The sequence below is a fragment of the Bombyx mori genome, chromosome 28, assembly GCF_030269925.1.
Source record: "Bombyx mori chromosome 28, ASM3026992v2".
NCBI classification, from domain to species: Eukaryota; Metazoa; Arthropoda; class Insecta; order Lepidoptera; family Bombycidae; genus Bombyx; species Bombyx mori.
Window position 1 is genome coordinate 3,257,126 of NC_085134.1, and position 12,085 is coordinate 3,269,210.

At 34.3% G+C, this 12,085-nt stretch overlaps 2 protein-coding genes across 11 annotated transcripts in view; both read left to right on the forward strand.

The window, feature by feature from the left end:
* The window catches only part of LOC101741992 (transcriptional repressor p66-alpha), a 40,917-nt gene that overhangs the window by 13,533 nt on the left and 15,299 nt on the right, over window positions 1–12,085 (forward strand). The window lies entirely within an intron of this gene.
* On the forward strand, window positions 6–8,210 carry LOC105842614 (uncharacterized). 4 transcript variants are annotated; one of them, XM_062676736.1, is made up of 3 exons: window positions 6–1,465; window positions 1,617–1,940; window positions 2,645–8,210. In XM_062676736.1, exons 2-3 carry the CDS (start codon window positions 1,622–1,624, stop codon window positions 5,293–5,295), a joined length of 2,970 nt encoding a protein of 989 aa, XP_062532720.1. In that variant the 5' UTR covers window positions 6–1,465; window positions 1,617–1,621; the 3' UTR covers window positions 5,296–8,210. The 4 variants fall into 4 exon arrangements, with proteins under 4 accessions (XP_062532720.1, XP_062532722.1, XP_062532721.1 ...); XM_062676738.1 differs by having other exon boundaries at window positions 6–1,445; XM_062676737.1 differs by having other exon boundaries at window positions 6–1,171.

Below are 12,085 nucleotides of genomic sequence, written 5' to 3' on the forward strand. Positions count from 1 at the left end.
TACGTACCGAACCACTTACCGCTAGCTAGCCTTGATGTGAGACACGTTATCACAACTACCTATGCTGATAGCTTTGAAAGGCTGTTTCAGCTTGGCCTTGACGTATAGGTGAGCTCACAGGGCTCAAACCGGAGTGTTGCTAACCCTGGCCCTACCCCATTGAACACCTATCGTCTTCTCGCATTAAAACTGTATAATCTCAAAACTTACTAATTTTACAGGAGAGTGTTTTAAAGGTTTAACATGTGATATTTTTAATATTAATCATCTTTGCAACATTTATTTTTTACGTTACATTATCTGTCTTTTAAAGTAAGATAAAATTATGTATTAATTTTGTTAATGGTCAAAACATAGGTAAACTAAAAAAAAAATGTGTGCGTGTACTAGTGTACACACGTAAGAAGTGAAACTTGTTTATGGCCTTATTTTTCGAAAAATGATCTACATGCAACTTTCTAGAAATTGGTTAAATAAAGTTAAATTAGATAAAGTTTAAACAAAAGGATTTTATTATCATAGACATGAATACAAAAAAGTTAAATTAGATAAAGTTTAAACAAAAGGATTTTATTATCATAGACATGAATACAAAAAAGATGGCGCGTAACGGAAAAATGTGACGCGTAACCGAAAAATGTGACGGTAAATTTTTTTCCAACGCCGATAAGGAAGTTTCACTTCAAAAAGATGTGTGGTGTCGCGGGACACCGGAGAAGTTCCTTAGTATAAAAATATTAATTTTAAGTTCTATTCGAGGTATAAGGAAAATAAAACTGGAGGTTTCGCAACAACCCACGGTCATTCGGTAACGTGCGAACTTATTGTGGTACACTTCATTCACGACTGTTTGCTTAAGAGTTAGTGTATTGCGCAAACGAACGCTCTGAGATCGTGGTCAATAAACAAATATGTTTTTGAAGTGAAACTTCTTTATCGGCGTTGGAAAAAAATTTACCGTCACATTTTTCGGTTACGCGTCACATTTTTCCGTTACGCGCCATCTTTTTCTTGCCCCTACCACGGTTGGTTCAGACGAAGAGTACTTTCACTTTCCAGTGGATTTTTAACAAAAGTAAGTAATTATATCTCTTTTTCTAATACTTGGGTGGGATTGTGGTATTTTTTTTTTTAAATTTAAGATATTTAAGGTTAACCTCAGTTTCTGATTGTAACTATCGGTCAATGTATATGATTTCATTAAAATAGTATTGAAGTGAAACTTCTTTATCGGCGTTGGAAAAAAATTTACCGTCACATTTTTCGGTTACGCGTCACATTTTTCCGTTACGCGCCATCTTTTTCTTGCCCCTACCACGGTTGGTTCAGACGAAGAGTACTTTCACTTTCCAGTGGATTTTTAACAAAAGTAAGTAATTATATCTCTTTTTCTAATACTTGGGTGGGATTGTGGTATTTATTTTTTAAAATTTAAGATATTTAAGGTTAACCTCAGTTTCTGATTGTAACTATCGGTCAATGTATATGATTTCATTAAAATAGTATTTATTAATTAATACGACTGCTAATTTAATGAACATCAATTAATTGGCATAAAGTATAAATTCTGAAATATGTTATATAATTTTTGTAAATCAATTAACTAATTTTTGTAGATTCAATGATGGAAGAATCCACAAATCCTGAGGAATCTTCGAATGCAATTACTATACAAGTTGATGTCCATCATCGGCATTATTCACAACTCAGTGCATCAATCGCTACCACAAGCCATGACTGTGTGAATGAACCTGAAACAACGAGTGATCTTCCTTCAATCCACCGTGATTATCCAAAAACAGCTGCACAGCGAATGGCAGAGTATAGAGCTCGGAAAAAAAAGGAAACTCCAATAGTGAATCATCGAAAACATAAAAAATCAGACGCAGAGCGTGCAAAAGAGTATAGAGCCCGAAAAAAAGCGAAGATCCAATCAGCAGGTAAGAGTTTTTCAGTTATCTACGATCAAAATTATGATTTATTTCGTAAATTGATTAATTAATTCTTTTTGAAGTGAAACTTCCTTATCGGCGTTGGAAAAAAATTTACCGTCACATTTTTCGGTTACGCGTCACATTTCTCCGTTACGCGCCATCTTTTTTGTATTCATGTCTATGATAATAAAATCCTTTTGTTTAAACTTTATCTAATTTAACTTTTTGAAGTGAAACTTCCTTATCGGCGTTGGAAAAAAATTTACCGTCACATTTTTCGGTTACGCGTCACATTTTTCCGTTACGCGCCATCTTTTTTGTATTCATGTCTATGATAATAAAATCCTTTTGTTTAAACTTTATCTAATTTAACTTTTTTGTATTCATGTCTATGATAATAAAATCCTTTTGTTTAAACTTTATCTAATTTAACTTTATTTAACCAATTTCTAGAAAGTTGCATGTAGATCATTTTTCGAAAAATATGGCCATAAATAAGTTTCACTTCTTACGTGTGTACACTAGTACACGCACACATTTTTTTTGTATTCATGTCTATGATAATAAAATCCTTTTGTTTAAACTTTATCTAATTTAACTTTATTTAACCAATTTCTAGAAAGTTGCATGTAGATCATTTTTCGAAAAATAAGGCCATAAACAAGTTTCACTTCTTACGTGTGTACACTAGTACACGCACACATTTTTAGATTCAATAATGGAAGAATCCACAAATCCTGAGGAATCTTCGAATGCAATTACTATACAAGTTGATGTCCATCATCATCATCATTGCTCACAACTCAGTGCATCAATCGCTACCACAAGCCATGACTGTGTGAATGAACCTGAAACAACGAGTGATCTTCCTTCAATCCACCGTGATTATCCAAAAACAGCTGCACAGCGAATGGCAGAGTATAGAGCTCGGAAAAAAAAGGAAACTCCAATAGTGAATCATCGAAAACATAAAAAATCAGACGCAGAGCGTGCAAAAGAGTATAGAGCCCGAAACAAGGCTCAAATCCAAGAACACACAAGCCAAAGTCAGAACTTTGTTGAGTCAACATCAATTCAACAATCAGAACATGAAACTAATCATCTGGCTTACACGGATTTTCATCGTCATCATCTGGCTCATGATGAATTTCAAAAGAAATTTGTTCGAAATTCATTTGGTTATGTGTGCTCAGTTTGTGAAAGACTGTGGTTTAAAGATGACTTACGATCTGCATCCCTTCAACATAATGCAATCTTGAAAACAATAGTTCCTCATCTTGATATAAAGGACGTTGCTCTCTGTAATACCTGTGTAGCATCTTTAAATAATAATAGTATTCCTGTGATGGCTTCTTATAATGGATTCAAATTTCCGAAGAAGCCCGATTATTTACCGCCATTAGACTTAGTATCTGAACGATTGATTTCTCCGCGAATCCCATTCATGCAGATTAGGAGATTAAGACACGTTAACGGTCAGTATGGTATTTATGGACAAATAATCAATGTTCCAGTGTCTATTGATTCAATGGTTCGTACTCTCCCCAGAAGTTTATCTGATGATCACTGTATCAATGTGCACATTAAACGCAAGAAAATCCATAAATCGAGTTATTTGCATGGTATAATAAACAAAGGTACAATAAAGATTTGGCTTCAATTTTTATTAAAGTCGCCATTATATACTATGTATGATATCAAAATTGATGAATCCTTTTTCGAAAACAATGACATTGATACTATACCTCAAGATGAAATAAGCGAACACGTACCAATCGAAGAAAGTCTGGTATCTCAGCAGCAAACATTGATGTGGAATGAAGAAAAATATTTAAGATTAGCCCCAGGAGAAAAAAATCTTCCACATAGTTTACTTTTTGATGAACACGCGGAGGAATTGTCTTTTCCTGCAATTTATTTGGGCCAATTTCGTACGTTTCGTGATGGAGTACGAGTAACTCCATATACAATGGCTACAAGTGAACTTAGACGCTCGGACCGTCGTGCTGTTACTCCACATCATGTATTATACGTGGCAATGAAAATAATGAGACTTCGAGTTCGTGATTCATTAACAGTTGCCTTCAAACATATAGGAAAAGACACAAAAATCACACGTGAACAAATTGAAAATGAAGATTATGTCAACAATTGCATTGAAACTAATTTTGCATTTCTGAAATCAATTCCCAATTCATTATGGTACTGGGCTGATAAAAAGAAAAATTTATTTGCAATGATTAGACAGCTAGGTAAACCAACAATATTTCTCACTATTAGTGCAAATGAAATTGGATGGACTGATTTACTTCAATTATTATATAAGTTGAAAAATAATGGAGCCGAATTATCAAAAAAAGATGCTGAAGAATTACACTATCTTGAAAAAGTTACTCTGATTAATGAAGATTCTGTAACGTGCGCAATCTATTTTAATAAACTGGTAAACGTACTCTTGAATATATTACAGTCTCCTAAGAAGAGTCCGTTTGGAAAATATTATGTGATGCATTATTTCAAAAGAATTGAATTTCAGCACCGAGGTAGTCCACATGCCCATACATTACTGTGGCTTGCAAATGCACCGAATGATGCTTTAGGCGAGAATAAAATGGATGCAATTTCACTGATTAATCATCTTATCTCGATTTCATCGAAAGAAGCATCAGAGCATATAAAATTACAAACACACAAGCACTCATTCACCTGTTACAAAAGAATATCGGCTCATAGACCTCAACAATGTCGTTTTGAAGCTCCATTCTTGCCTTCTCGTTCTACAGAAATTTTATTACCTATCCAACAGGATGAAATTGGTTTTAATCGTTATTTGCAATCTTACAGAAATATTCGAATTAATCTCGAAAATAATGATTATGAGGATTTTGATAGTTTTTATCAGCAAAATAATATTTCATCAGATGATGAATATCGCAATATACTTCGAGCGGGAATCAAGAGACCAAGAGTTTTTATAAAACGCGAACCCAGTGAGAAATGGCATAATCCATTTAATCCGTTTATTCTGAATCTGGTAAAATCGAATATGGACATCCAGTTCATAACAGAGGAATATTCGTGTGCCCAGTATGTAGCTGAGTATGTCAATAAAACAAATCGCGGAATAAGTAATTTACAACGTGAAATCATCAAATGTATAGATGAACACCCGGAGTTCGATGTTGTGGAAATCACAAGAAAATTGGGAGTTGAGATGCTGAACAGTGTTGAAATACCAAATCAAGAAGCTGCCTGGTATCTTTTAAGAGAGCCGATGTCGAAAAGCTCTTCTGTTATAGTTTATATTCCAGCGATGTGGCCGGAGGAGCGGCAAAAACTCAAGAAAACCACTAAAGAGTAGATGAAATGGGAATTGATGATGATTCAACTGACATTTGGAAAGAGAACTGGTTCACCAAGTATCAAAAAAGGCCTGAAGAATTAAGTGATGTCACGCTTGCTCAATTTGTTGCTTATTATAATGTTCACGGCGATGGAAAAGTTACAAAACGGCAAAAGCCTCGAATAATTCGTTATCGCAGTTATAACATGTCTCAAAATTTGTCAGATTATAAACGGGAAATGGTAACTTTACATATTCCGTTTAGGAGTGAAGATGAAGAAATTTTAGCTGAAATGAAGTTTATTGAAATTTATACTACTAATGAAAATTTGATTTTACAACGCAGACAAGAATTTGAATCGAGCTTAGATATTCTCAAAACTATAGAGATTTGTCGTGATTTGTGTCGTGAGGACGGAATTGATGATGATAATGAACCGGAAGAAAATATTATTGCTGAGCAAAATCCATTTCAGCATTTGTATGATAATCCAGATGCCATCGTTAATGATGATATTCGTTCAGCGACGTTACATAAATTGGGAATTATTGCAAAAAGAAGGGAAAATTTAATGGCCAACGAGGATTTTTATAATTTGATGAGAATGGCTAATGAAAAACAAAAAAGATTATTACTTCATGTTATTTATCATCTTTTATCATCAGATAATGTTCCATTTCAAATATTTTTTACAGGCCCCGCTGGATGCGGTAAAACATTCGTAATTAAACTTTTGATGGAAATTTATAATCGTTACACTGACAATGACGGATACTGTAATGCATATATAACTTGTGCTTCAACGGGTAAAGCTGCAGTGGCGATCGCAGGAACAACTGTTCATACAGCTTTGAAAATATCATTATCAAGGTTGCTTCCTTTAAGTAACGAAACTGCCCAGCAATATAGAACATTGTTTAAATATGTTAAAGTTATTATTATTGATGAGATAAGCATGATCAGCGCTCAATTATTGATAAAAATTGATTCGAGATTAAAACAAATCACTGGTAACTTTCAATCGAACTTCGGAGGATTAGATATTATTTTTATCGGAGACTTACGTCAATTACCTCCAGTTCGCGCTACTCCTATCTACAAGCAACCTAAACAGACTATTGTTGGACCAATATTATGGCGAAATCTTAAATTTTATGAACTAGATCAAGTTATGCGTCAAGCCAATCAACAATTTTCGTCAATACTTACAAAAATCGGAAATGGTGAACGTCTCGATGAAATTGAAATATCTGTCATTGAATCTCGTTTTTATTCTGTAGAAGAAGCTGTAACTAAGTGTCCTCAAGGTATTCGATTATTTAATACAAATCACGCAGTCACTAAGTATAATAATCAAATATTGAACTCTTATTCAGAAAAAATAATTTCTACTGCAAAAGATGTTTATAGTGGATGAACTTCCAAGGAACAAGAGACTTCTGTGCATCAAAAACTACATAAAATGTCCTTAATTGATACAAATGGATTGCCTTACCTAACAACATTTGTAATAAATATTTATTACATGATTACTACAAACATTGATGTATCTGACGGATTAGCAAATGGTGCTGTTGGGAAGTTAGTTCATGCAGAAACCGATATCGATGGAGTAGTTAAAATAGCAGCATGGCTTGAATTTCCAGCATTACCTCGAATTGGTGAAAAATTGAGACGTAAAGCAGCGGGTCACGCAGCAGAAAATAATATCAGTCGAATGGCTGTACCAATTGTACAAAGATCTTCTACAATTCCGCTCAATAATAACAAAACTATACTTGTTAAACGTACTCATATTCCGTTGGTTTGTGCTTGTGCTACTACCATTCATAAATCACAAGGCAGCACATTTCCGGAAATTGTTTATGAATATGAGAAACATCACAGCCAATCGTTGTTATATGTTGCTTTATCCCGTGTTACGAGTATTGAAGGATTGTATATAACGACTCCAAATAATGACAAAACATTTTATCATGGTCGAAGAACGTCAACGTCCACCATCGATTTACAAGCGGAATTTAAACGATTGTCTCTGAATAAAGTAGAAACTATAAATGAACATTTGATTAAGTTCATGAACAAAAGAAGAGGTTTGTCACTTTTTATTTTCAATTGTCAAAGTCTTAGAGCTCATATAGATGACCTGGATGATTCAATTGTGAAAAATTCAAATGTTTTAGTTCTATCTGAAACATGGCTGAACAATGACAGTCAAGTAAATATCACTAATTTCAAATGCATTGCAAAATTTAAACGGCTGAGCACGAGAGCAGGAGGTGTAGGAATATATCATAATTCTAATGATGTTGTTAATGTTGTGACTTCATCGATAGATTTTTCTGTTTTTTCTCCTGACTTTCATGGGTCACTAGCATCAGCAGTTGGTGATTTATGTATGGCTCAATGCCAAATGGAAAATGGGATGAAAATTTTGATTGTTGCACTGTATATATCTCCTAATCAGAAGTTGGACGATATTATTAATTTTCTTCACCATTCATTGTTGCCGTACACAAGTGAAGGTGCCTCTTTACTCGGTAACAATAATTATAAAATACCGATGATTTTAAGTGGAGATTTTAATGTAAATTTTGCATCGGAAAATTCTTTGAAGCTAGTTGAATTTCTGAAAGATAAATTGAATTTATCCATGAAAAACAGTCCTCAAACGTCAACAACAAGATCTGGCACTACAATTGATGGAGTTTTTACTCGGTCACTAAATTTCGTGGAATGTAAACCATATATTTCATATTTCAGTTACCATAAGCCATTAATTACAAAAATATATAATGACAATGACAATGATAGTAATAATTCTATTACAATTAATGAAATGCTGTAATAATCTTAGTAGCAAAAAGGTAAAGTGAAATAATTGTATTATTTGTATTCATGTCTATGATAATAAAATCCTTTTGTTTAAACTTTATCTAATTTAACTTTATTTAACCAATTTCTAGAAAGTTGCATGTAGATCATTTTTCGAAAAATAAGGCCATAAAGAAGTTTCACTTCTTACGTGTGTACACTAGTACACGCACACATTTTTTTTTTTTTGTACGTTATTACAAAGTTAAGTCGTACACTGTGTGCATTACTAATAAAAATCTTACGTTACGGACGTTTTTTCGTGATTAGGGTACCCCTCCGCATCGTCCCATAAGGAAATTCGTTCCAAACAAAAACTCAAAAACTAAACTACGCCCTTTTGACAGTGTTTATTAGAAAAATTCAGGTGATACCAAATGATTCCGCATATTAACTCAAATTCGAATATTTTTGGAAATTGTGCACTTTTAATGCGAAAAGACGCTATGGGACGAGCTAAAGATGCGTGTTTGGGCTCGTCAGCCATTTGCACAAACGACGCAAGAGCTGAAAACTGCCATGGGAGAGGAATGGGAGATGATACCTCAGAATTACATAGCGAGACTGATTAATTCTATGCCCAATTGCACCTGTCGTAGGTGCATTTGGAGGTAATGCTGTGGCGGGTAGCCATCATACAACGCAAGATATTTGACAGATGCTTGAATGCTTTTTACTGGTGGTAGAATCTCTTGTGAGTTCGCGCGGGTGGGTACCACCACCCTGCCTATTTCTGCCGTGAAGCAGTAATGCGTTTCGGTTTGAAGGGTGGGGCAGCCGTTGCAATTATACTTGAGACCTTAGAACTTATATCTCAAGGTGGGTGGCGCATCTACGTTGTGGATGTCTACGGGCGCCAGTAACCACTTAACACCAGGTGGGCTATGAGCTCATCCACCCAACTAAGCAATAAAAAAAAACTTGACTTCATCATCATTAGCCTGTATCTCTCCACTGCTGGATGTAGGCCTCTCCCATAGTCCGCCACAATGAACGATCCTCCGCCTTTCGCATCCAATCTCTCCCAACATATCGCCGCAAGTCATCGGTCCAACGGGCAGGGGGACGCCCAACGCTGCGCTTACCGTTACGCGGTCTCTAGTCCAGTGTGCACTGTGCTTAGTGCGAGTTTTGTAACGTTCTCGATAGCGAGCCAGTTTGCTCAAATTTGTATGCAATTGGAACAGCGCCCCCTAGCGGCAAACGTACCCGGTGTTATTGTGTGAGTGCGAGTTCATATTAACGTTGTGTTCCCGTAACCGAGTAATTTTACCGAAATGAGTACCACGAATGACATTTGTGCGAGTGCGTGTTACATATTAGTGGATTTTAACGTTTCGATCGAGTATTTCTTTAGTAGTTCTATTTTTCTAACTAGAGAGGCAAAAGTATCATGCCACAGAGCCTAATCTTTTTTTATGAAAAATGATAATATGGAGTGAAATGGATTTGATTAATTTGAAACATTAATCAATTGGCATGGAATGAAATGAAATGAGATCAGATAATATGGGATAAAATATAATCCTCAGTAAAATAGTGATTATTTACTGAGATTTTTTCAGTGGACTTTTTCGAAGACTTCGAGAAGTTACGTCCAGCGGTTTGGTTTCATTTTTTTACATTTTTGCACTTTCACAGATACTAAACAGTTAATAAACCAAGGTTTTTTTTTTGCATAGATGGGTGGACGAGCTCCCGGCCCACCTAATGTTAAGTGGTTACCGGAGCCCATAGACATCTACAACGCAAATGCCGCCTTCCACCTTGAGATATTAGTTCTAAGATCTCAGTATAGTTACAACGGTTGTCCCACCCTTCAAACCGAAACGCATTACTGCTTCACGGCAAAAATAGGCAGGGTGGTGATACCTACCCGTGTGGACTCACAAGACGTCCTACCACCAGTAATTACGCAAATTAATTTTGCGGGTTTGATTTTTATTACACGATGCTATTCCTTTACAGTGAAATTCAATCGTAAACATTTGATAAGTAGGTACGTATTTCATTAGAAAAATTGATACCCGCCGGCGGGATTAGGACGCCGGTGCATCGCAAGATACGAATACACCGGACGCCTTAATTTTTAGGCCAGGATGATCTCAAAATTACACTTATACCCGAAGAAATATTAACTACGCATTAACTAAAAAACATTAAATAGACAAAATAAAACAAATAGTGGTTCAATTGTAAATTAATAAATCAAAATCAAATCGAGCTTACGTTCTATATGGTGAAAAATGAAGAATTGTGAGTGTCGTTTATTCACCGAGAGCAGCAATAATATGATTTCTCGTAGTGGTGTTTTGGCATTAGACCGTCTAAATGAAATACAACGCATTTTAACAGTATTTTAATGGGAACATACTACTTTCAAAATTATTCAGGTAATGTCACGTGTTACTCAATGTTCAATACTATTTTGTACCTTTAGAATTAAAGTGGCTCAACCCAAAATTATTATTTTCTGGTAAACTTCAATATTGTAATACAATAATTGTATTTTTTTAGTTTTTCGCTTTAAACACTTTAAGGCATGCATTTTATTTGAAAAAGACAGAAAGAGTACTTTGTCCTTTTCTAGACTAAAAGAGACTGTTTAATTTTATAAGCTGATAAAATAATATAGAAAAGAATAATAGGATACCCTCTAATCGTCACATTGGAAAAAGGTATGGCTTTATAATTTTATCATTTAAATTATTTTTTATTGCACTTATAAAACTAATTTAATTTACATAACTATATTAATCCGTACTTGTCAAAATCCTCATAAATTGTCAATATTCTTAATAAAATTCCTATTAATAATATACAAGTGCAAATGTTGAGCTGCTGCCAGGAATGATATAATAGTGCTTTGTGTTTTTGTTGTTTCCTTGTAGGCTGCCTGTAATAATCTAAATCTGTGTGAAAGGCAATAAATGATTTTATTATTATCTACTAATGGTAGTCCAATGGTCGAATTTCGACCATAGTTTATTTAAATTTTAAGTTTGAACATTATTATAGTTCTATTGTCACCTTTCTATTATCATCATTTCTATAATAATCATTGCTTTATAATTACAGATGTCGCCAAGGCTACACTATAGACAAATAATATTAAAAACAAAAAATATTAATCAATTCTCAATTTGATCACAGATTGATAAATCAATAAACAAAAAAAGTATAAATGCATGTGTGTGTGTGTGTGTGTGTGTGTGTCAAATACATGGTAATTGTGTAAGATTTTTTTATTGATTTAGTTTATTTTTATTGTTTATTCATAATAATAAAAAATATCAATCTGCACTACTTCTTTATATTCTCTATAAGGGTCGATTCGACCAAACAAGAGTAAATCTTATTCCTAGAATAACTCGTCAGTTAATCGAGAGGAAATCAATTTTACGTTTTACTATCTACAATTCTAAGAATAGTGGGCCTATTCTGGAATTGTTACTATACCGCCGTTTCGCACGGAATAACGGAGCTATTCGTAGAATAAAATAATGGCGTCAGTTAGTCCAATCATCTGATTTCTGTCATTTCATAATTATTTTTTCTGTGTTTTAATTTCAAGTCAACGCAACGCACTAAATTATATGCAACGTTTAAACAATTTGATTGATGATAGTGATAGTGATGAGGAAATTATTAGACGTCCAAGATGGTTAAAAGAAAGAAAAGACTTATTTGAATATTATGATGACCATGATTTTTCGATGAGGTTTGTTTGAGCAAAGAAGCCACTTTGTTTCTGCTATCGAAAATTGAACGTTATTTCCGACCGGTAAGTGTACATTCTTTATACCTGCGTAGTTTTTTTTGCACCCTTTTAAGTGCACTCTGACCGTAGGTAGTGCCGATGTTACTGTATTTACCTGCCTACATAGATAGGCTATTACCTGTCTGTCCAGTATATGGCTAGGTAAATGTTAA